This window comes from Sporobolomyces salmoneus (genome assembly GCF_050403485.1).
Source record: "Sporobolomyces salmoneus JCM6883 DNA, S_salmoneus_JCM6883_v1_ctg32, whole genome shotgun sequence".
Lineage (NCBI taxonomy): Eukaryota > Fungi > Basidiomycota > Microbotryomycetes > Sporidiobolales > Sporidiobolaceae > Sporobolomyces > Sporobolomyces salmoneus.
In genome coordinates, this window is record NW_027481131.1 from 18,370 (window position 1) to 41,859 (window position 23,490).

The following is a 23,490-nucleotide window of genomic DNA, read 5'->3' on the forward strand; positions in this document are numbered from 1 at the left end:
CCCCTCTCTCTCTCTTTGACCTCCCCCTCCTTCGAAACCCGATAACGAATGCCTGAAGTAGAGAAGTACGGCTAGGAGCGATTGATTGGTTGATTCGAAGCGACGATTAGGGAAAGGGGAAGTTGACAAGTCGGAGAGGATGCGGGAGGAATGGAATCATAGGAGTCGTCACTGGGGATGAACTACGCGAGTCGAAGACTGGTATTCAGAGCTGTACTGGTGGAATGTGAGTCTACTTTCGAAGTCGCTACTGGAGGAGGAAGAGGAGGAGAGCGAAAGAGATCTCCCGAGTTGGAGAGATGAAATCTCCTTCTGCTTCTGCACCATAAGCAGAACGCCTACAAGCCAACGCACTACAGAAACCTGAACCCACGACATGCTTCCATTCAACCGCACTACCGGTCCCAAGAAGAGTTTCGCTTCCTCCTCTCAACTTCTCGGCTCTCCAACCTTCAGCCCCTCTTCCGGCGTTCCCGCTGAACTTCAGAATCCCTCTGGTATGTCCTTCAACCAGATTGGAGGTAGCTGGACACCTTTCGCATCCGAAAGCGCCCCTGCCGCTCAACCACTTCACGGACTTCCCTCACCCTCGATTCGTTCGGCGTTCGAAATCGAAAAAGACTACACTCATGAGATCATGAGCGGTGTTGGTTGGGTAGGGATGAGGGGAACAGCGCGAGCGGTTGGCGGAGGAGGAGCTTGGGGAGGACACAGCTCGAGTTTCTCTCTCGATGGCGTTGTCGGAGAGGGAGCGGGAGCGCTCTCGGATCGTTCTCTAAGTGAGTTTGAAACTTGTCTTCCATCGACTCGCGAGGTGGACCGAGCTCATTGACGAATTTCGGGTTTCGATCGACAGAAAATGCTCGTTTCTACCTCTCTTCCACTCCTTCCACTCTCGATTCTACTCTCGACTCTTCGGATCCCTCAGTCTCGAACCTTCATCTTCCTCCTCTTACTCCTTCTCCTCTTCTTCCTCCTTCTCCCGCCCTTGGAGGTTCCTCTATCGGCGCGAACTCTTCTCCTTTCTTCCCGCACGCTCACAACCCTCAACTCGGAAACGACGGTGTTAGGGGCTATGGAACGAGGGATGAGAATGAAGGTGAGGTTGCGGCGGAAGAGGAGGAGGAGGAGGAGGAGGAAAGATTCGTCGAGATGGTGGATAAAGATTTCGAAGAGGAAGACGACATGTTCACCGGAGCGGGCGAGTACGCGATGGAGGCTGGAAGCGTGAAGGATCTAGCACCGTCGGGAGGGTGGGAAGATGTATGTCGTCTCCCTCTTTCACCTGTGAGAAAGTATGCGTTCTCGAAACTGAGCTTTTTGACCTCGCAGCCTTTACTCGGTCAACTCATCAAAAGCTTGACGAACTACTACGGGGGTGACTTACGTCTAGCACTAACGATGATTCAGGGAGTGAGGTCGGGAGCGAGTAGATTGGGATCAGAAAAACGCAAGATTACGCTCACTCAACTCAACCGCGAGATCGCCCGCATCTCTCGCGACCTCCCTTCTCACCTTGATCAAGACTATCTCGTCGAATGGCGACGAAGTTCCAGTCGAGCGTTCACCAACGGAATTCCAGTCATGGTGTGAGTCCGCTTTCGTTACCTCCCTCTCCGACCCAAGTCTCTTCGAACTGATCATCTCGAGCGACAGTCCCCACCCAACCGATCCTTCGACGAAGTTGGTGCATGCGAGTAATTGGAAACCAACGCCTCTCAACGGGAATCAAACCGCGTTGAGCGAACGAGATTGGCTCGCTTCCGGGATTTGGCAAGACGATGTAAGTCTTCGATATCTGTTCTCTACTTGCACAACTTTCTTGACGTCTCTCTTGTATCCGTGTAGGTTACTCATTTCGACGAATCGCCGTTCCTGTTTGACAAATCTTACTCTGCTAAACAACCGCATCGAAAATCCCTCACGGCGGAAGGACGACGACTCCTCGACAAGCTTCTCGTTGCGAAGCTTACGATGCCAATCCTCGATCAAACCCTCATCGAAGTATCCGGTGCCGACCTCTTACATGAAATCTTCGACAACGACGAACTCGTGCTTCGAGCGATCGAAGTCAAATCACGGTGGACTCCCTTGCACCCTCGCGAGAAGGAGAACGACTCGAATTACGACATCAGGCTATACCACCTCCGTCTGAAAGGACAGTCGAAGGATGAAGGAACATTGATGGTTTGGTTGAATTCGCCGGCGCATTTTGCAACTTCTTTCGGTACTCGCATCGGTGTCTTGACGCAAGTGAGTTCACAGAGCTTGTCCCTATCAGCGAGAGCGATCCATTGACCTTGCACTCCGATAGGATCTGAATATTGCCGCGATCAACTCCCTCTCTCCTCCTTCTCTCACCTTCGACTCCCACCATTTCGAACGAGTGTACGGCGACTACGCTCACTCTGCGAGCAAAGGAGCGGTCGACGGAAGTGCGATCGCGAGAACCATCAAATTGGAACGAAAGCTTGGTCGAGTTCTCTCCCTCGACGAAGTTCGAACTATCGACCCCGCCGCTGCTCGAGTCGCTGAACGTTACGAACGGCTCCCTCATTCTCTTTTGAACAACAAGATTCGGGAAGTTTCGAACTCGCCATATCCTCTTCAACGTTCCATCTGGTTTGCGATTCAACAACTGATGATCGAGAAGGGAAAGGAAACAAAGGCGATGTTCAAGGGTAAGCTTGATAACCTTCCTCCATAGATATCGATTGGTCTAACTCGCTCCTGTTGACAAACAGATTGGGAGTCTCGGCGCAAAACACTTACTGAGGATGAAAGGAAAAGGTTGAATGAGAGAGACGTGAGTTGAGCCTCTTCTCCTTCTCACTATCAGTGAGACTAACGGATCTTCACTGTCAGATCTTTAACAAGGACAATCGCGATTGGTATCAAATTCAGAAAGAGACGAATTCTCTTTGGTACCAGAGAAAACTCGAAGTGAGCACTTTTCTCGATTCGTCAAAGTTTCAACGACTGACGCTCTTTGAACTTTGCAGCAAATGCACGATGTCAGTTCGATCTCTACTATCTTGTGCTCTGTCGTTCTCTGACGTTCATGCTCTGTTGAAACAGTATCGCAACGGAGGGGGAAGGGAGAAGTACCTCGAAGTGTGTGAATCTCTCCATCAATCTCGTCGGTCCCTTGCTCATTCTCTCTCCGAATCAGTGGTATAACGAGGGAGGTGGGAGAGAGAAGGCTTCGGAGGTGAGTAACTCTCTCAATCAATCTTCTCGGTCCCTTACTCACTCTCTATTCGACACAGTATTTCCAGAACGGTGGGGGGAGAGAGAAACAACAAGAGGTGAGTAACTCTCTCAGTTAACCTCGTCGGTTCTTTCCACTGAGGGTTATCACTGATCCTTATTGCTTACAGCGCATTGCGAAGGAGAAGGCGACGCTTTTATTAGTGTGCGCAGTGAGTGAGGTCAATGGAGACTCAATTATGGATCGCACTAACCATCATTACTCGCAGTGTTGCCGCGCGGCTAGTCCCCGGTCGAGGAGTTACTCACAAGCGTAAGCTTTTGAGATGAGACTGTAGATTACATGCTGACGATTGGTCTTCGAGCAGGTCAAACCTCAAAACCCACATCAAGAAATTACATTCCAACGATCCGACCGTCTTCAAAAACTCCGGCTTCTACTGGGACTTCTCGATGAACACATGGCGACCCGACAGGTCTCGCATCGTCGCGCAGCCTCAATCAACTTCGACTCCTGCTTTACCTTTTCAAGCTCCTCCCGCTCCATCCTCTTCGCAACCTACGAGTCAATTCCCCGCTTACGATTCTTCTTCGAACGCTTTCCCTCGACCTCAAGTGTCTCCGTACACTCCTCAGCAAGCACCGCCGGTTTCGCAACCTCGTAGAGCAGCCAAACGATCTCGTGTCGTTCTCGAGGAAGAAGTCACCGAAGGAGAAGACGTCGAAGGAAGAAGAAGAGGAGGAGCTTTGATTAACTCGAATGAGAATGTCTCGTCTTCTGGAGGAGGAGGAGGACTTACTCCCGCTCTCGTTCCTTCTACTTCTACCTCGCCGAAAGAAACCGCCGCTCCCGCTACGAAGCGTCGTCGACGAGCTCCGGCATCCTCTGCGTCTCCCGCTATCGCATCTACCGGCGGGCAGTTCAAACGTGGAAGTGCGAAGCGTGCGGAGGAATCCCTTTGCAACGGAAAGACGGGTTGAAAAGGCACGAGGAGTCGGCGAAGCACAGGAACAATGTAGCTCTCTCAGAAACTTAGTTGACTTTTCTGTTGCTCCTCTTACGCAAGGCGGATCGTTGTGTCTTGCAGGTTTCGACTTTTTACTGTAAAAGTCTGCGTTTGTTGTCCTTCTGCGTTACTCTCCTAGCGGTTGTGGAATGGGATTTCAGACTTTCAGCGCACGTGACGAAACTGGTCGAATCCAGCTCTAGAAATTCCTTCTTGCTCTTCACCCCAAACCTCTACAGTACGACCAGTCGAACCCAATAAGAGCTACCTCTTCTCTTCAATCGGACTTCCCCAGTCCACTAGCTAGCGTCTCGGTCCTTTCTCTCGGTCATTCAACTCGCCTCAACCCTCTCCTCTCCTCAACATGCTTCTGAACGAGTCCACCACCCTCTACAGCTCTCGTCTAGTCCTTCGTCCTTACCGAAGATGGCACGTCCCGCAGTATCACGCATGGATGGAAGATCCTCAAATCCGAGAACAAACAGCTTCGGAGAGATTGTCGTTCGAAGAAGAGGAGGAAATGCAACGTACGTCTTTCCTACCCTTCAGCCACATAGCCATGATGATCAAAAGTGCTGACGGCAGCTGAGAGCCATGCAGGGTCTTGGAGATTGGACGAAGATAGTTCGTCGAAAATTCTCTTTTCGAGCCCCTCGCAATTCGACTCTTTCGGACGGGACTGACTGGCTCACTACGATGTTGACAGAACTCACTTTCATCGTCCACTTACGATCTCCCTCCGCTCCATCGCCCACCTCAGACCCGAAAGGTTTCCTCCAAGCTCACAACGATGGCTCGACCATGATTGGAGACGTGAACTTATTCCTCCATACCGAGTCTCTTTCCGACGACGACGACGAGGCCGACAACTCGGCGCCTTCAGGATCGCCCCGCCCTTCAAAGAGAACAGCAGAACTCGAAATCATGCTCCCTTCCTCCTCCTCCTCCACTGCGTCTCTGTATCGACCCCGTACAGGTCTCGCATTCGAGACCCTCCAGCTATTCCTCCTCTACGCATCGAAGAACCTCGACCTGAAACCGGAGCAGTTCATAGCGAAGGTCGGGTTCGATAACGAACCATCTCTCAAGCTATTCGAGAAGCTTGGGTTCGTCGAGCGAAAGAGGGTTGAGGTATTTAGGGAGATTGAGTTAGGATGGAAAGGAGAGGAGAAGTTCGGATGGGAGGAGGAGGTGGAGTTGGGGAGGGTGGAGGATCCGAGAGATCCAGAGCGAGATTAGGGCAGACTCGAGAGAGCCGGGGAGAAGGAAGAACGATGTAGAGATATTGCAAGATAGAGCTAGAAGTAAAACTATGAACGAGAGAGAGGAACGATGCTTTAAGGGTTTTCTGTTTTTTCTGAGAATAACGAAGAACGATAGCTAGACAGATGAATTCGTGAAGCGTTAGATGCGATAAACAATTTGTGATCGAGGATGATGAAGATATATTTGCTATATGCGTGTGAATGATGAATGAATAACTGAACGAAAAGGAATAAACAGCGAAAAGGGGAATCATTTGTGTGTACAGACTGGCATTTCGTGAATTCGTTAGGCTTGATTGACTGAAGCGTTACTGTGGAGTCTACGATGACGAGCTTCGTGAGTCGACGTGCGATGTTCTTCGACCATGTGTTCGAACGCTTCTTGGTCGTCGTGAGCTTGGTCAGTTGATGATGATTGATGGTGACGTTTCTCGATCCAGCGGAGGTAGACCTGTCACGTCGAAGAAAGTCAGTAGGTGCTGAAGGGCTCGAGAGAGAGGGAAAGCGTACGAGATAACGATTCTTTTCAATCACTCCTCGATAAAGTCCTCGTTCGTCAATCACGACGAGGTAACGAACTCCGAGTTTCGAGAACATCTGTGAATCACGACGACCATGAATCAAACACCTCCACTGTATCAATGGGGTAATGAGACGCCCTGAACTCACCTCGTGAAGTAGTTCCATCGGAGAACGGATATTGACGACGATAGGAGCCGAATCGACCAACCAACTAAAGTCCAATTCCTCTTCCTCTCGGTGCTCACCTCCATTCATCGCTTCAGGAGTGAGTAACCCACTCAATCCAAGTCCTCCCGTCAATCTCCCGGACCTCAAATCCTGAGCAATCTTGAACGTGACGATCGTCTCATCCGACAATCCTCTCGCCCTCGCCAACGCCAACCCATGTTCCAATTCCTTACTCGCAATGTATCCATACATCCTCGATCCCGCCGAAGAGTCGCGACTCGTTTCATCCTGACCCAGAATCGGGAACCCTGAAGCTCTTCCTTCTTGATACAATTCGACGAGTTGTTGTCTCAAGCTAGAGACCGTGTTGGGTACGTCGAGAGAAATGAAGGGGACTTCGGAATCGACGACTTCGGCTGGAGTGGCGGAATGAATGTATTCGGCTTTCGCGTCGAGGTAAGGTAGATCCGCTACTTCAATCACGAGATCGTCTGTCGTTCCTCATGCGACTCGATTAGTCTCACGTTCAAGATCGATCAGAGATGGGAGGGAAACATACAGATTGAACGAGGTTCGATAGCGTCCGCGACGGTTTTCGCAACGAGAACAGCAAACATTGTCGGGAGGGAGTAGGTCAAAGTCCCTGTCAATTCGAAGACGATAACCGCTAAACTGACGGTGGTCCTCGTCACTCCAGCGAGAGTTGCAGCGGCTCCAATCATCGCCCACTGAAAACGTAACTCACGTCAGCGATTTGAGCCTTTGGGAGAACGAAGTGAGGAACTTACGACTCCGGGTAAGACGCAAGCTTGACCGAATGGTAGAGGACCACTGTCTCCAGCCGAGGCACGACAAGTATCGAAGATCGGCGACATCGGGTAACTCGCATGCAAATATTCTACGACGAGTCCCGAGATTCGACCGAAAGCAGCTCCGACCGCGAGAGTAGCTATCGATGAGTAAGTCAGCTCCCTTCGTTCAAGAGAAGTTGAGCGGAGAGCGCGACTGACGAATGAAGATTCCAGCTGGAACTCGAATTCCGAAAGTCGCAACGGTCAATAAACCTTTCAAGATCGTAGCTATACCGACGATCTTCATGACGGGCCATACTTGAGCAGGAGTCTTGACGCAGAGTCCGCCGAACGTATCGTTCTTGTGACATTCAGAGAACATTTCGTAGCTAGATCGAGGAGACGATTGATCAGTTTTCGTTTCGAGTTTCGAGTGAGTCGAGGCATACACGAATTCCGTTCCACCTAGTTTCGACCAAGGGTTGAAGAAACTCAAACAGACCGTCACCCTATCCACGTCTCTCTCTCGTCAGCTCCTCTCTCCGCTGGTATTCGAGAGCAGAGAAAACTCACAGAGTGATTAACGCAACCTCAGCGATCGGATGTCTCTTCAGAAACGTCCCATTCCTCACATTCTTAGTCCACCAGATATTCGCGCGACAGAACCAAGCGCCGTAGAGACCACCAAAGACTCCGAGGAAGAGGAATCCGATCATTTCGAGGTATCGCCAATCCTAGTCACGCTCTTTCTCGTCGTCAGTCTCTATTCAAGTGACTGAGGGAGACGAGAGAAGAGAGACAAGGGGAGCGTACCTTGTCATATTGAACTTCGAAGAGAACGATTTTGTTCGATTTGAATGGATCGAGGAATTTGAGAGTAGTTGCGGCGATCGCAGCACACCAGAAGGAACGTAGCATAGTTCGAGGAGGGAAGAAGTACGACACTGCGGAATGCGGACACGAGTCGTCAATTCCAAGAAAGATGGCTCGTGTGAGAGAGAGAGAGAGAGAGAGAGAGAGAGAGAGCGGGAGGATGCTTACCTTCTTCGAGGGAGAACAATACACCACCGACGGGAGCTCCGAACGCGACTGATACACCAGCGGCACACGCAGCAGAAAGGATTTCCCTTCGTTTCGCTTCGTTTCGATCGTATTTCGGAAAGAACCTCGACAAGATGTTGCCAACGCACGAAGCGATATGTACGAATGGTCCTTCCTGTCAACCCTCGCATTCTTGCAGCATTAGCTTCCATCGCGCGCTGAGCAGACAATGAACAGAGCTGACCTTTCCGAGTGAAAGTCCCGAAGCGACGGCCAAGAACAATCCAACCGATTTAACCGCCAACGTCCAACTTCCTAAATAACCCCTGATCACGAATCCACTCAAAATCGTCTTGATTTCGGGGATACCGGAACCGGAAGCGTAAAACATCACTTTTCGAGGTCGAGCACGAGCGATTCCGAGTTCTTCGCCCGGTTCGGGGACTTCAGCGCGGGAGGACTTGTCCCGAGGACGAGCCTCGTTCTGGGGAGAAGAGGAGGTGGAGGTAGTGCCGTAGGATTTCAAGGTCGAGTCGGGAGTGTCGGGGTCGGAGGAGAGAGCGAGAGGAGGAGCTGCAGAAGGGGAATCTTTCGAGGAGTAGACAGAGGTGGAGGACGTGAAGTAGATCGTCAAAGCTGAGGCCGTAGTCGAGAAGATGATCTAGCAAACGACGAGGGTGTTAGAGAGATAAGTCGGAGTGGTCTGCGAAAAGAGGATCGAAAAGTCAAAGCTCACAGCGAGGAAGACGTAGAAACAATACTCAAACGTCGCTCCAGCCCCTTCACCTTGTTTCGTACGTTCCTCCCAAACTTGAGCCCAAGTCCTCCAAGCATCGCAGCTTTCTCCTCCCTTCTTCATCGTTCCGACATTCCATCCCTGAAGCATGAACCCGCCCGACGAACGAGCGACCATCGACACCGATTTCGACAAGAGCGCTCCCGTTGAGGTGTTGAGGTTGAAGGAAGAGAGGTCCTCCAAAGAAGGACAACAGAACCTTTTCGCAACCTTCCAATCCTTCTGACAATACCCTTCCTTCAAATCATACAGAACCATCTCGGCGCTGATGACTCCATACGCGATACACGCCGTGAAGAATCCGATGAGAGTCACGAGAACCCATCCTTGGGAACCGTCCCATAGGTTTTTGAGCCAGCCTCGAAGACCTTGAGTGCGCTTCAAACGACGGAGACGACGGAGTCGGAGGGAATGCTTGATCGCGTCGTGGATCCAATCTATACGATCGAGGGTGAGTGAGCGGAGGGAACGTGCAGAAGAGAGGGGCAGAGGAGAAAGAGCTTCTGAGCTCACCAATCGTATGGAAATTGTCTGTGAGAGAAACGCTTATAACAACCCTCAGCGCTTGACCAGATGGCTCAAAGGAAACGCTCTAACTCACCATACCAACCTCTCACACCATTCGCACCTCCTCCTTGCAATTCCAACTTGAATTCACCATCGTATCCCGTCAACTTTTTCCTCATTTCCCCTCCTCCATCCTCCTCGTTCCCATTCCCACCACCAAAGTACGGCGTTCCCGGTGAAGTCGGTAAAATACCATGGTCTCGATGAACGGGGTAAGGCAGAGAGCCAAGAGAAGTCGGATCGGAATGGTTGAACAACAAATCTGAAATCTGATGGGATTTCCTCCTCAACGTGTCGGGTCCGATCGATGCTACGCGTCTCAACAAGGGAGTCGACTCGGTAGCGCTGTGGTTCGAGGGATGGAGGGTCGGAGAAGGAAGGGGTGCCAGGTGGGGCGAGGGGTGAGGACCTCGATTGGGAGAGGAAGAAGAGGAAGAGGCGAGAGGAACGGAGAGTGGAGTCAAGCGGGGTTTGTGAGGAGGTGAGTCGGAAGCCATGACGGCCTTTGGAGCGAACGAGAAGGAAGGAGAAGGAGATGAGAGGGGGAACGAACTTCTTCTGAACGAACCGCGACGAGTTGACCCTTTCTTCAACTCTGCTCGCCTACTACGAATACTCTCTACACTCTCAGTACACTCGACTAAACGCGCGACCGCCTCTCCTCTGTCTCGGAAGTTCGCTGCGAAAACACGTCAAAGTTTCGACAGCTACATCTCCAACTCGTTCTCCCTCTCCCGCCATCCCTCTCCTACGCCGAACGTGTAGAGCAAGATGAACATCTTCCGACTATTAGGAGACCTGTCGCATCTCGCTTCAATCTTTATCCTCGTTCACAAAATTACGAAATCGAGATCCGTCAGAGGTGTTTCGTTCAAGACTCAGTTACTCTACTTGGTTGTGTTTGTTACTCGGTGAGTCTGCCTCCGTATACCGGCTGGTGGACAGGGCGAAGACGCAGAGAGGGAGGAATCCGAGCGTTTCAGTTTCGCTAATGACGGTCTATTCTCGTGCGGGTAGGTATCTCGACTTGTTTACAAGTTATGTCTCGTTGTACAATACTTTGATGAAGATGTTCTTCATCGGAAGTGCTGGTTATGTCGTTTACCTCATGAGGGTCAAATTCAGGTCAGTTCCTCTCCCTTCCTCTTTTCGCCCCCCTTCTTCACTGAGCTGACTCTCAAACTCACCGCTCGTGACGCGATACAGACCAACACAAGATCCCGCAATCGATACGATCAAACTTGAATACCTCGCCGGACCCTGTCTAGTCCTCGCCTTGATTTTCAATTACGGTTTGTGCGTTTGTCCTTCCCTCCCTCTTCCCGTCTCCCTCTCTTCATTTCCTTCCTCTCGCTGACCATCTGTTTGCGAATGAACAGCAATCCAATGGAAATCCTCTGGGCGTTCTCAATCTACCTAGAAGCAGTCGCGATCCTCCCCCAACTGTTCATGTTACAACGAACTGGAGAAGCAGAGAATATCACGACGCATTACCTGTTTGCTCTAGGAGCTTACAGGGCTTTGTATGTCCCTAATTGGGTTTACCGGTATGTCCTCCCTCAGCTTCTTTCTCTGCTCTCACTCTCGAGTCAGCGGCGACTCGAGGTGAGTCGAGTACCTGATTGGAAAGGACAGAGAGCTGATGAGGATCGTGAATGGCGGGTATAGGTACTTCACGGAAGACTCAGTGGATCCGATCGCGGTGTGTGCTGGATTGGTACAGACGGCACTCTATTCCGATTTCTTCTACATTTACTTCACAAAGTCAGTTCACTTTTCTCCTTCCCGTTGGCAGCCTCCTCCATACTGACTGAACGTGTTCTGCGCTGAAACAGAGTGATGAAGGGAGACAAATTCGAATTACCGGCATAGAGACAGACGCTCGAAAATTGCAAAACTGTCTCACTGTCCGCCATCTCGAGTGCCCTCAATGTCTACGTGCGAGGACCTTCGACGACTTCGGTGCTCGACGGGGAGATACAGAGGATGAAGGCCAGAGAGGTGATGATGCAAAAAAAGGCTGATTCTTTGCGGAAATTTCTTGTGTTTGTCCATAAATTGAATTACAATAATACAAATTAGACCTTGAATGCCATGCGCAGGGCCGCGAGCATCGTCTGTACTCGCGGGAGATAGGCCCAGACTGACTAGCGGAGCAGTTTGGTCTCGCCGCTCAGATGAAGATTTCACCCGAAGTGGCAGATATTCGCACTTCTCCGCCAGCGTAAATCAGACGGGTAACGGTAGCTTGAAGATGGATGATATAACGACAACATGCTAGAAACCGACACAGTACAAACTCCCTCCTCGTCGCTTTCAGCCGAAAACGCGACTTTTCCTTCTCTTCCACCTCGCGCACGGAACCCGCTGCTTCCTCCTCCCACTACGCTCACTTCCTCATCTGGTCTTTTCATTCAACCTTACTCTCTCCATCCCCAGCCGTCCCAGACCCCAACCCAACACTAACGCTCCCCCTCCTCGCGCTCCTCAAAACCTCTCTACATTCCCTCCCTACTTCCTCGACTCCCTCAACGTTCTCATCCTCCCAGGATCTCAACGCAGGTTCCCATGAGCCCCAAAGAAGGTCGGACGATTTCTTGTCTAAGAGTTTGAGGAGGATTGGGAGTGACAACAAGGGCGGGAGATGTCGTAGTGGAGAGAATCGAGGAACTGAAGATGATATAGAAGCTGAAGAAGAGCGTGGAGACGTGGTAGAAGGAGGAGTGAGCGAAGTCGAGAGTTGCGAGATTCGTTCAAAGGAAGTTTTGAGGGAATCGAGAGACGTGTCAAGGGCTTCTGCGCGGGATTTCATCTGATTGATCAAGTGAGATATCGTTGCGAGAAATGTCAGTGGCAGCGCAGCAGGAAGAGAGGGAAGAGGAGGAAGAGGGAGACTGACTTTTCGAATCGTATCACTCGCTTGGATCAGTTCGTGATGATGATTGTACACTAGACTTTGTCGTTCTCCGTCCAGCTCTCGGATCTCTGTTCGCGGATGTATACGACGAATCAGCTTGCCTTCGCTCGAAGGAGGAAAGGTGAGAGCTCACCGTTTACAAGTTCAGTTTCTCTCCTCAATAAATCTGGTAAACTAGCCGTCGTCGTCAAGTTGTTCAAATACTGACTAGCATTGAAGGTATCAGGTGAATCTGTTCGTCAAAATCTTCGTATCAGCTCCAGTTCGCTGCGAGAGTGATTCGAGAGGAAGTTGAACGAACCTAAATCAAGGGTATCTCCTTTATTGCTCGGAGGCCCTAATCCATAGTAATCTCTCAACAGGGTTCTGTTCCGCTTCTTTCGATCTGCGTTATGAGGAGAGTCGGAGAAGGAAGCTGTTGTCGATGACGAGGAGACGCGCCGAGGAATCGGTGGAGAAGCGATTCCTTCGCTCGTGGCTGCTGACGGACGTCGAGGGGTACCCGCTGCTGACATCTTGCGGTTGATCGAGGGTGAGAGTGAGACGAAGGGGAGAGAAAGATCGCTTCATCTCTCGACTCCCTTTTCACCTCTACTAACACTTCAAATTCAACCGGAACCAGCGTATAGCAACTACTAGAGGCTCTAACTACCTCAGAACCGCTCGCCAAGATGGCTAGGATACCTCTCTTCGTCCCCACTTGGTCTCTCCTCTTCTCCCTCTCCTTCCTCGTCCTTCTCCTCTCCCAAGCACCCTCTACGACCGCCCTATCTCCCTTGTCGTCCTCTTCCTCTTCCTCCTCGAGCGGAATGTCGTTCTGCCGTTGCGCCTGTTTCGGAAACTCGACCTACATCCCTTTATTCCGACCTACGACGCCCTCCGCCCCCTGCTTGACCTGTACTCGACAGTTCTGTCTCGATCAGAAATTACCGCAGTGTATCGGAGCGAAAGGGCCAAAGGGGGATGAGGATTTGGATACGGCTACGGGAGAGGAAGGGGACGTCGAAGCGAGATGTTTCCGTGAGCCTACCTCTCTCTTCCATCTACTCACCGTCAGAACGAGAAGTCCGGCGAGCTGATGGAGGCAGAGAATGGTTCACAGAGAGAGATTCGCCAAAAGCTCATTTCATCGTCGTTTGTTTCCTCGTGATCGTTTCGACTTTGTTGATCCTCGCGGGATTGAAACATTTCGGTTTCGATTTGTCGGGGACGTTTAATCGATCGGGAGTGAAAGGAGTCGTTACGGCGAGTCAAGTCTAGTCCAGCTTCTTCTGGACGTCCCAGCTGACTCTTCTTCGCTGTTCGATAGGAATTCGCTCAATTCGTCAGCTCGATCATTCAGAGGAGACGGATAGGTCAACCAATGTACAGTAGTATGGGATCCTGAGACTGTACGCGCAAGGAAATATCCGGAATCTTCGGCATCAGTCCTGTTTTCTTCGTCGTCCGATGACCGCTCCGTCGAGTCAGGACCTCTGCGTTACAGTTTACGGCGACTGACGGACATTGATGTCTCATGGGACCTCGCACGTCCGCGGCTGGAGACAGCGCGAGTTCCGGCTCTGGCTCAGATTCTCACGCCGAGTCCCTTCAACGGCTTCTCGCGTTCAGCTGTACATACCTCACGTGTTACGACGCTCTTTACTTCGTTCTGTCAACCGGGACTTGCGCACGCTTCGCAGCGGTTCCGATTTTAGCTGAAAACGCACAGCCTCATCGAAGTGGAAACTGCGCACGACTCCCCTCCCTCTTGCTTTCTCTCTGTCCTCTTCCTGCTCTATCCCCCACTGTTGATTGCTCCACTTTGACGAACATGGTCTCGCCGTCCTCCTCGCCTTACATCGCTGCTCCTCCAATGCTTCGCAATCCCCCTCCAATCGCTCAACCTCCCGTCGCAGTGACTCAAATGAGTACGTATTCTTCTCCGGGTTCGTGATTTCAGGTTGGTAGCTGAACTCGAAGTGCGTCTGAAACGCAGCTTACCCCTCCCCGACCGGTCAACCTTTCGCGCACTCGAGTTCTCAGCAAGAAACGATTGAATCTACTGAACAGTCTGAGGAGAGCAGAGAAGCGATGAGGCTGAGAGGTGGAGGATGTTGCACAGGATGTATGAGGTAAGCTCGTCCCTCTCTATCCGGAACAGAGCACGGAGAGGTGTCGCTGCGAGAAGAGTTTGAGCTGACTTTCCAGTTTCGCGGTCGAAAAGGACGTTCCTCTGTTGTTGTATCTGCGAGGCGATCTGCTGCTGTGCGCTAGAGGACTGTATCGGAGACTGCTGAACCAAGGGTCAAGGAAAGGAAGAGAAGATCGAAGCAGGATCGTTTTTTCGCGAGAGGTGGACGAAACTCAATCTTTTCCCTTTCCACTCTCCTTTTCTGTGCAAATCTTCTGTTGTGCTGTTATTATACCACTGTCTCGTACTCTCCAGCTAACACGCGAGAGTACCGAACCCAGCTCTCCCTGCGAAATCTCCCCTTCTCCCCATTCTCTTCACCTCTTCACTCAACTCTCACTCCGATGGCTCCCTCTTACGATCCTGATTTCTTCCTAATCACCTCGATGGCCTACATCGCTGCAGGTCCGGCGCAATACTCCGAATACGATCTCCACATTGACCGTTTACATCAAGCGCATCTCACCCTCGCTCGACTCGAACCCGACTCGTGGTGTGCCCATAATGAACCGATGGATGGGGATCTCATTAGACAGCAACTGAGGAAGAAGTTCATGGATTTGGAGGTGAACAGTAGGGTCAGTCAACCTGAGATCTCTCTCGTCTCTGCTGGTCAGGAGGCAAGGAGCTGATGTAGGGTGTTGTAGAGTAGTTGAGAGTAAAGGTCGGACCGTATATGAGACCTGGAGTTGAGGTGTTCCCGTTGGATCCGATGCCGTATTGTTCGTTTCTCCTCTCTCTTTCTCTCACTCGTCCTCTCAGTCACAAGCTGAACATGATGCGAGACAGATCCCGTCAAGCTCGTGTTAGACTATCAACCAACAGAGTACGAAGGTGATCCCTTCATGTTTGTCAAGACTACCGAACGAAAGAAATACGACCAAGCGAGAGAACGAGCTGGTTCGTTCAAGCTCTCCCACTCTCCTCAACCAAAGGCTGTTTACTGACTGTATCCATGTATGCAGAAGCGACCCTATGGCCCTCGGATGACCCAGAATGCGCACCATTCGACGTGATCTTGTTCAATCCGAAAAACGAAATCACGGAAACTTCAATTTCGAATATCGCGTTCAAGTTTTCTCCTTCCGATACTCAGTGGATCACACCGAGTTTATCGAGTGGGCTCCTGGCGGGAGTGAGAAGAGGGGAGTTGCTGAAGAAAGGCGAGATTCGGGAAGAGGTCGTTACGAAGGATCGAGTGATAGAAGCTGCGAGAGTGAATCACTCCTTCGCTCTACTTACTGCACGATGACGAGATGACTGACGATACGCTATGGCGGGAACAGGAGGGAACTCTCAAAGTGATATGCTTCAACGGAGTGCGAGGAGTTTTCGAAACATTCTTGGACCTCGATTGAGATACCACTTCGAATGCGCCCTTTCTTGAGGTAGCATGTGGATAGAAGGGAAGCGCTCAACTGTCATGTAGCTCTACATTGTAATCAGTTAGAAGCTTCATTGTAGACATCAGGCTCAACTTGCGAAAATTCTCGAGTTTTGTCCTGTCTCTTTCAGCGTCTTCCTTTCTCGACCCGACTCCACGTTTCAGGGTGTGTCGAGCGATCTCTGGAAGGTTCAAAACAAACGCGATCGAGCAGCGAATTCTAATCTCAACCACCACAACTCTAGCGAACACGTCGAAGCTGTCTCTCTCTGCTCGATCCACTTCTCTCCTACCTCGACCCTCATCGCCGCCTGCTAACTCTGGACAAGGTAGTTCAAGCAAGTCTCGCCTTCAGGAGATGCTCGAACGACCCTCACCTGCCGTCTCTCTCCCTTCTCCGCCGGCTCCCTCTCCTCCTCTGCTCTCGAAACGTCTCCCATCCTTCTGGGAACGTACAAAACAATCCACCGTAGGAGTTCTCGACAACGCTTACAAACTCACGTTGACTTCTCGAAAGACGTCTCAATCTTCAATTCATTCAACCTTCGAAGGGTTTTATCCGACTTCGTTGGAGGTGGAATCAATAAGAGCTGCTAGGATTCTCAGATCTTTCACTCTAGATGCAAATGAGTTCGATCCGCTCGCGTCACCTGAGACAGGGGAGAGGGAAGTTGGGACAGGGGACGAAGAGAGGGTGAAGAAGAAAATCCCGCCGGAACTGGTTCAGACTACGAAAGGTCTGGTAGTGTTGACTGTGTTCAGAACGGGAAGTTTGTTCAGTACGGTGAATGGGAGTGGGATCGTGCTGGCGAGGTTACCGGATGGTTGTAAGTCGAGATTTTCGTTTTATCAGAATTCTCGCGACGAGCTCATGCGGAATTGCTGTGGATAGCGTGGTCTTCTCCGTCGGGGGTACTGCTCAAGACGATAGGATTTGCGTTCTCTGCCGGGGTTGATGTAAGTCAGCGTGCTGTTGAAGGAGAGAAAATCTCGAGTCTGAAGAATTTTCGTTTTCCCAGGTTTACGATATCGTTCTCTTACTTCGGAACGAACGAGCAGTAGAGTCGTTCTTTCACAGCGCTGTATCTCTAGGACAAGATATCTCGATCGCACCAGGTGAGTCTCTTTCTCTTTCTCATGGTAAATCGCGAACTCACCGCTTTTTCTGCGTTTAGGTCCCGTAGGAAGCGCAATGTTGCTCGAAGACGAAGCGGAAGTAGCCTCAATATGGTCATATACGAAATCAAAGAGTCTCTACGAAGGGATCAAGTTGAATGGAACGATGTTGAGCGAGAGAATGGATGAGAATACGTGCGTTTCCGTCTCTAGTGTAGGAGATCTGACTTTGATCTGACCTACTTGACTCGTTTGACGCAGACGAACGTACGGAAGAGTGATATCGGCGGAAGAGATCTTGAATGGTGCAGCTCGACCGGAGTACTGGGTCGGAGGACTACATGAGACGATCCTAGCTGCTGAAGGTAAGCTTACTCCGACTCACCTCTCTCGCTCTTGCACTCGCTGATGCAATGTCTACGGTGCAGGTCTCGAATTCCGACCCGAGCTGATTCCCTCAGGTCCTTCCCCTTCCGATTCATTCCCCCTTCCCTCTTCTCCTCCCTCTCTCGCGCACTCTCCTCTCCTACTTGAAACTCCCCTCTCTCCACCTCTCTCGCCTCCCATTTCTCCCGACCCATCAATCATGTCGAACCTCTCTCGATCCTCGAATAGAAGGTTACCGAAAGAAGAACTTTCCGAGGAAGATTTAGCGGTCAAGAGGGAATTGGAGGAGACGTTGAAGGCGTTTGGGATTGATGATGTTGGGGGTAATGAGAGGGAGAGGAAAGAGGATCCGTTATTGGTTGTTGAGGAACAGAGGGATGAGGTTGAGGATGATTCGTTCGAGTTTGGGGAGGACGAGGCTGAGAATGGATTGGGATTGACGGAGGTGAGGAGTCGGGAGAACTCGACGACGAGTGGAAGGAACTCGCTTGAGCTTAAGGTAGGCGTGACGGACCCGGAGCGAGTAGGAACACCAGCGAAGGATCACGCGAGGGAGGAAGAATCAAAATCAGAAGAAACGAAGCCGGAGATCTCGATCGCGACTCCGATTGGAACGCCTTCGAAACCGCCTGTTCCACCTCGACGTACTCCTCGAATTCCACCTCCGTCGACATCCACGTTTGAAGAGGAAGAAAAGTTGGCGGATCAGGGTGAAGAGAAGGAAAACGCGTCGGCGGTTGAGAAATCGAAGGAAGTGTCGGACGGGGAATCGGCGGTCGAGATTCAGGAGGAGGTTGTCGAGGTCGACGGAGTAGCGAAGTAACCACAATAGACAATTTTCTCTCTCCCGTTCACGTTGTTGTTTCCCAATATTACTTAGACAGTTCCATTTGCACTACAAATCCCTCGTTACTACTACAGTTACTGAATGTTGCCTTCCAACGGACGAGCCCTGAGTGTGATAAGAATCCCAAACCTCGTCTTTTGAAGAACGCGTTCTGTTCTCCCCCTTCTTTTCTTAAAAAGCAGCTATCACGTCCTCCGATTCTACCATCCTGTTTAGGGATTTACCGTTGATTTGTGAGATTCGAAGGCACGCCCGGTGAGTGCAAGGCGAAGGGGTGTAAAAAACTTGAAGAGAAAAGAAGAAGAAGAAGAGAGAAAGAGAGTTGGTCTTCGGCCTCGAAGAAGATGCACGCGTTGGTATTCTGAGACATTCGTTTCTCTGATCTTCCAAGAAGTTCGTTCGTTCGTGTGATTGCCGTTGAACCGTGGCGAGTTGCGGTCGTCTGACGATGAGGAAAGTGAATCGTTTGCGAAAGAGCACGGACGAACGAAAAACCTTTTCCAGGGGTTCGCCTCTTGTCGATCTAATTCGTTGAACGTTCCACCGCAGGCAAGCTTCAATCCAAGCTGTAGAGCGACGGTAAGAACGAAAGGAGGAAAAGGAGAGGCATGATCTCCTTTTTCCTCGACTTCCTGCGCTGAATTCCATCGATTTCCTGCCTTACCACTTTGAACGAATAGAGCAAGTCAGTATTTCCTTTCACTCGTTGAGCTGACACGAACAGCGGAAGAAGACGTCAACGAAACGCGAGGCGGACTTTGAACAAAAAGCCCGAGGAAGTCCCTTTGTTCTCAACTGTTTCTCGGCAGCGGAGAGCCGAACGAAGGATGTCGACGACGACGAGGGTTTGTCCTTGGTCCTCACGACACTCCATCCTGGCAAACAGGCAAGAAGAAACTAGAGTCGCAAAACGTCGCAAGTTTGAAAAAGGTTCGAATTCAATATTCCTGCAAGTCGACTCTCCGGGAGGACGGAACAGTCAGCGGGAGACCCCCTCTCTCCTAGGTCTCCACTTTTCTTCGACTTCGACTGTTCGACAGCAAGACGGGAAGGACGAACGACGACCACGATAAAAACGCTTTGTTCGCGTCTGACCAAATGAGCTCACGGTCCTCTCCCCTCAGTTCCCCTTCTTCGAAATCAGCAGCCTCGCCGTCTCCCTCACTCTCTTCGTTCCCGATCACTCCTACCTCTTCGACTCAAAGTCAGGCGACTGAACCTCCCTCTCCGAAAGGGTTCGTCTTTTCGGCCACTTCGACCCTTCAAACTCAAGATCCCTACAGCGGTCAAGGTCGTTCACCTTTCACATCCTCATCCTCTTCGATCGATAAACACGCGTCTCCTCGTCCCTCTTTTGGCAGTAGCAGCGGTTCCTCTCAGCAACACCAGCAACAACTACCCTCGTTCACGACAGGGAATCAGTCAACTACGGGATTTCTCTCTTCCTCCCCTTCTTCTCTTTCCGCTCCGACCTCGACTTCGGCCTATCAGCCAGTACCATCGATCGAACACTGCTACTCGTTCATGTCGGCCTCGGTCGTAGATGCAGCCGATAACGAAGATTCGTGCCCGATTTGCCTCGAACTTTTGTCCCTTCGACTTCACGGCGAGAAACCTCATGTAGTTCCAGTATGCGGTCACAGATTACGTGAGTCTACTCTGTCTCTCTCACGTCTGAAAACGAGAGCTGATCAGCGCCCGGTTCGAGTATCAGATCATTCGTGTTTCGAGGCAGTTTATGGAGACGTGAATCGAGCAAAGAGTAAATCGAGTGGGTCTTTGGGTCTGTGCGGTGTATGTCGACGAGATATGAAAATTGGGGATGGAAGTGAAGGTCCAGGGAAAGCAAACAGTGAGTCTGATTCGGGAGAGAATCTCTCAGGCAAATGCGAGACTGATTCTGGTCGAATCCGGTTCACAGAGTTTGCGAAATTGAGCGGATTACCTGCGCCAGCGAGTGACGGTCCAGCATCCTTCAAGCTACGATCTCGATCTCGTGGAACTCTCGATGTCAACCCAGAACAGCAAGACGACGAAATCGTTCAACTGGGCGCACTTTCGAATCTTCATCTCACTTCTCCTCCTCCCGCTTCGAGCTCTTTCAACGGATCAATCTCAGGTCCAAGTCGAAGAGGTAGTGGAGAAACGTACAAAGGAGCTGGAAGTATCGCGAGTCAAGGAAGTTCACGAATCGCTGGACCGAGCGGATGGGATATCGTCAAACCGGTCGTGACCGTTCGAGCCGAGCACCCCAGCGTCGAAAGGAGTCTCGAGAGGGACAAGAAACAGTTCTTGACGTGTATGGTTTCGATCGAGATGCCGAGTCGTTGGCCGACAATTCCTCCCGTTTCACCAGACGTTTCTCCTTTCGACGACTCTCATCAAACTTTACCTCTACCTCCTACTTCCGCGTCGATCCTCGCTCGTTCGAGCTCTTCGACGAGATCAGCTCCTCGTTCAGCTTCACCGACTCCTTCCTCCGTTTACTCGTCTTACGCTTTCGGTCCAACGAATTCGGCAACTTCGACGAGGTTCTCGCAAGTCGTCGATGATCTACAGAAACGAATGGTCGATTGGAAAGGTCATTCGTTGCAAGAGTTCGGTCAACTAAAACTGTACGACTATATCAACGTTCGAAAAGACACCGCGAGTCGAGAATTCCTCGTTTACGTTAGTTCTTTCTCCCTTCTCTTCTCCTGTTCTCAATTACTGACTCGATTCGACTTCAAGCTGTTCGATGAGGCGATCTTGTGTGTGGCTGACGACAAACGAAAAGGATTCGGAAAACTCGCCGATGCGATGAGTGGAAATTCCGACAAACTTCGACTCAAAGGTCGAGTCTACGTTCGACACATTCGCAACGTTGTCGATACCTCGAAAGACGACGACCTGTCCCTCACGATCACGATGAGCGATGATGCCGTTGCCGAATTCATTATGCTCTTCAAAGAACGAACGAGTCTCGAAGTTTGGAAAGCTCAAATCGAACACCTCCTCCTCGGTCATTCTCAGCCTTCACCTCCGCCACCTCCCCCACCAGCTACGAATCTACCTCCTTCCGCGACGGCTCGCAAGTTTTCGACTCCAGGAGATTCTTTCAGCGAATCGAGCTCGTTCGGACAATCTTCGAGCGATTTCAGCAACTACACGAGAACGACAAGCTCGAGTCTCGCTCCTTTGTCGTCGATGATTCGAGAGGAGGAATGCGATCAATTCGGACAATTCGCTCAGGAGAACCAGGAAAACCAACCTGGTTACGCTTCATCCCTCGTCACTTCTCCTTCCGCTCGTTCTCTCCCTCTCCCCCCAACTCCGACCTCTCCTCATCTCGGAGCCCGCCAATTCACCCCTCTCGATCTCATGCTCATCCTCTCGGTTCCCGCCTCGGGACCCACCTCCCTTAAATCCGGAATCCTTCGCAACTCGCTCGAATTCCTCATCGCTCATGTCGGTCCTCGAACTCGAATCAGTCTCGTCACGTACACGGCTGGAGAAGGTACGAGAGGAGTGTTGAGGAAGACTCCGTTCTTGGCGGTAGGGAAACCAGAGGGAAAAACGAGATTGGAGAAAGCGATTGCCGAGATTGGGAACGAGACAGCTCTTTCGGGTGCGATGATCGATCATCAGGAGGAGAGAGTCAATGTCGTTACGGCGACCAATTTGGCACTCGATATCGTTCTGCAGAGAAAGGTAATAAAAGTTTCTCGTCTCAATCTTTCGCTTGAGATCAATGTTGACCTTTCTTTTCGTACTCGAGCAGTCAAAGTCGGCATTGACTGGAATGATCCTACTCAACGATGGTCGAGATGGAGCTCAAAAACAACAAATGGATTTGGTCATGGCTCGAGCTGAGGCCGCAAAGTGAGTCTCTCTCTCGTTCGACTCCGTTCCTCAGTCGAGATACTGACTACTGGTTCGTCTCAGTGTACCGATTCACACTCTCGGGTACGGCAAATCTCACGATCCGTCTTCACTCTGGCTTCTCTCGAATCACACTGGAGGATCTTACACTTTCGTCAAAGATTTCTGTTAGTGCTCTCTCTCCTTTGTCTCTCTCGCAGGAAACTGACTCTCTGCTCGGGGATAGACGATCTCCGAGACTCGCTAGCAGGGTGCGTCGGAGGAATCCTTTCGATCGCAGCTACGAACGTTCGACTTCACATCTCCGTTCCCGAAAAACGGTGGTTCAAGATTCGCAAAGTTTCCGGTACACCAGGCGCGATCGTCTCTAGTTCAGGAGCCGACGTCGACGTCGAACTAGGAGAACTACGATTCGGGGAACGGAAAGATCTCATCGTCGAAGTCGAACTCGCATTGGGAGATGGAGGAGGAGGAGGTGGTCAATCGAGAGGAAGACAGAATTCGATCGCGCAAGAGTTCTCGGCGACGGATGCGTTCTTTTTGGCGAAAGCTGGGATCAACCCTTCGAGTTTGGACGAATACGATCCGAATAATCTTTACGAGGATGAATACGATTCGATGCCGGATGAAGTTCCGCTTTTCGAGGTGAGCACAGCTTACTCTTGACTCATTCTGGTACAGCCTCCTGAGTCCGTGTACGCTGTACCACAGGTGAACGCGGCTTATCGAGATCCAGCAGCTGGAAAGAGTATTTCTCGATTAAACCAATCCCCTTGTCTCCTCACGATCACGATCCACCCACCTCGTTCCCACTCTCAGCCTCAACAACTCTCCTCTGCACCCGAGATCGTTCGTCGTCGAATGGAACTCCTCGTGAGCGACATGTTGTCACGAGCACTCCTCCTGATGACTCGTCGAAACGATTCTCAAGCGGCTCGACTCCTCGAAGAAACGAAGAGGATCATCACTACGATCTCTGGTACCCTCGTCGCTCCTCCTACCTCTCGAAGACCTAGTCTCGCTCCTTCTAGCGCTTCGAACCCAGCTCGATCCCCGACGGCTCAAACGCAAAAGATGCTCCTCGCCCTCGCACAAGACGTCGACGCAGTCCACGAAGCTTGTCTCAACCGAGGTCTATTCGAATCGAACTCACGGTATCAAGCAGCTCAACAAGCCGTCGTGTTGAGGGATCAAAGAGCTTGGACTCCGAAATCTTCAACCGAGAGACTGTTTTGGTTGGCAGATAACAGTTTGTGGTTCGTGACGAAATCTCAACAATGGTTGAGTTCGTCTTCTACTTCTTCTTCTTAGTCACCTCTCCTTTCCCTGTATACCTACCCTCGTTCAATCGTTTTTGTTTTGTTTTGGGTTTCTTTCGACGACACACTCTCACACACGCAAGCTTGTAACTCTTATCGTATCTCTCGTTTCTATCATA

At 51.1% G+C, this 23,490-nt stretch overlaps 10 protein-coding genes across 10 annotated transcripts; 8 read left to right on the plus strand and 2 right to left on the minus strand.

Moving 5' to 3' along the window:
• Window positions 1-376: 376 nt before the first annotated feature.
• JCM6883_004055 (uncharacterized protein) lies at window positions 377-4,191 on the plus strand (the record flags this gene model as incomplete). The annotated part of the gene is made up of 15 exons (XM_076632934.1): window positions 377-779; window positions 857-1,263; window positions 1,333-1,589; window positions 1,657-1,783; window positions 1,849-2,253; window positions 2,315-2,681; window positions 2,745-2,806; window positions 2,866-2,943; window positions 3,003-3,014; window positions 3,079-3,114; window positions 3,173-3,211; window positions 3,270-3,308; window positions 3,381-3,422; window positions 3,480-3,523; window positions 3,579-4,191. 15 exons carry the CDS (start codon window positions 377-379, stop codon window positions 4,189-4,191), a joined length of 2,931 nt encoding a protein of 976 aa, XP_076487015.1.
• Window positions 4,192-4,581: 390 nt separating this feature from the next.
• JCM6883_004056 (GNAT family N-acetyltransferase) lies at window positions 4,582-5,456 on the plus strand (the record flags this gene model as incomplete). Its single annotated transcript, XM_076632935.1, has 3 exons — window positions 4,582-4,744; window positions 4,818-4,841; window positions 4,924-5,456. 3 exons carry the CDS (start codon window positions 4,582-4,584, stop codon window positions 5,454-5,456), a joined length of 720 nt encoding a protein of 239 aa, XP_076487016.1.
• A 312-nt stretch (window positions 5,457-5,768) lies between these two features.
• JCM6883_004057 (chloride channel protein) lies at window positions 5,769-9,864 on the minus strand (the record flags this gene model as incomplete). Its single annotated transcript, XM_076632936.1, has 14 exons — window positions 5,769-5,933; window positions 5,993-6,079; window positions 6,152-6,663; window positions 6,732-6,900; window positions 6,961-7,121; window positions 7,183-7,352; window positions 7,413-7,472; window positions 7,537-7,697; window positions 7,777-7,907; window positions 8,005-8,179; window positions 8,249-8,665; window positions 8,741-9,237; window positions 9,314-9,331; window positions 9,402-9,864. 14 exons carry the CDS (start codon window positions 9,862-9,864, stop codon window positions 5,769-5,771), a joined length of 3,186 nt encoding a protein of 1,061 aa, XP_076487017.1.
• A 274-nt stretch (window positions 9,865-10,138) lies between these two features.
• On the plus strand, window positions 10,139-11,239 carry JCM6883_004058 (uncharacterized protein; the record flags this gene model as incomplete). The annotated part of the gene is made up of 6 exons (XM_076632937.1): window positions 10,139-10,278; window positions 10,385-10,492; window positions 10,574-10,663; window positions 10,747-10,914; window positions 11,036-11,131; window positions 11,203-11,239. 6 exons carry the CDS (start codon window positions 10,139-10,141, stop codon window positions 11,237-11,239), a joined length of 639 nt encoding a protein of 212 aa, XP_076487018.1.
• A 538-nt stretch (window positions 11,240-11,777) lies between these two features.
• On the minus strand, window positions 11,778-12,799 carry JCM6883_004059 (COG1/VPS51 family protein; the record flags this gene model as incomplete). The annotated part of the gene is made up of 4 exons (XM_076632938.1): window positions 11,778-12,179; window positions 12,267-12,352; window positions 12,418-12,516; window positions 12,586-12,799. The coding sequence occupies 4 exons, from the start codon at window positions 12,797-12,799 to the stop codon at window positions 11,778-11,780; spliced, it is 801 nt and encodes a 266-aa protein (XP_076487019.1).
• Window positions 12,800-12,955: 156 nt separating this feature from the next.
• Window positions 12,956-13,671, plus strand: JCM6883_004060 (uncharacterized protein; the record flags this gene model as incomplete). The annotated part of the gene is made up of 3 exons (XM_076632939.1): window positions 12,956-13,304; window positions 13,387-13,529; window positions 13,594-13,671. 3 exons carry the CDS (start codon window positions 12,956-12,958, stop codon window positions 13,669-13,671), a joined length of 570 nt encoding a protein of 189 aa, XP_076487020.1.
• A 426-nt stretch (window positions 13,672-14,097) lies between these two features.
• JCM6883_004061 (uncharacterized protein) lies at window positions 14,098-14,402 on the plus strand (the record flags this gene model as incomplete). The annotated part of the gene is made up of 2 exons (XM_076632940.1): window positions 14,098-14,194; window positions 14,263-14,402. 2 exons carry the CDS (start codon window positions 14,098-14,100, stop codon window positions 14,400-14,402), a joined length of 237 nt encoding a protein of 78 aa, XP_076487021.1.
• A 399-nt stretch (window positions 14,403-14,801) lies between these two features.
• JCM6883_004062 (uncharacterized protein) lies at window positions 14,802-15,815 on the plus strand (the record flags this gene model as incomplete). The annotated part of the gene is made up of 5 exons (XM_076632941.1): window positions 14,802-15,035; window positions 15,110-15,179; window positions 15,247-15,357; window positions 15,423-15,673; window positions 15,744-15,815. 5 exons carry the CDS (start codon window positions 14,802-14,804, stop codon window positions 15,813-15,815), a joined length of 738 nt encoding a protein of 245 aa, XP_076487022.1.
• A 384-nt stretch (window positions 15,816-16,199) lies between these two features.
• JCM6883_004063 (uncharacterized protein) lies at window positions 16,200-18,167 on the plus strand (the record flags this gene model as incomplete). The annotated part of the gene is made up of 6 exons (XM_076632942.1): window positions 16,200-16,668; window positions 16,734-16,798; window positions 16,861-16,957; window positions 17,017-17,152; window positions 17,219-17,322; window positions 17,386-18,167. 6 exons carry the CDS (start codon window positions 16,200-16,202, stop codon window positions 18,165-18,167), a joined length of 1,653 nt encoding a protein of 550 aa, XP_076487023.1.
• A 1,122-nt stretch (window positions 18,168-19,289) lies between these two features.
• JCM6883_004064 (VWA and PH domain-containing RING finger protein) lies at window positions 19,290-23,363 on the plus strand (the record flags this gene model as incomplete). The annotated part of the gene is made up of 8 exons (XM_076632943.1): window positions 19,290-19,839; window positions 19,906-20,043; window positions 20,113-20,861; window positions 20,922-21,881; window positions 21,952-22,052; window positions 22,116-22,219; window positions 22,279-22,697; window positions 22,764-23,363. 8 exons carry the CDS (start codon window positions 19,290-19,292, stop codon window positions 23,361-23,363), a joined length of 3,621 nt encoding a protein of 1,206 aa, XP_076487024.1.
• Between the last annotated feature and the right edge of the window lie 127 nt (window positions 23,364-23,490).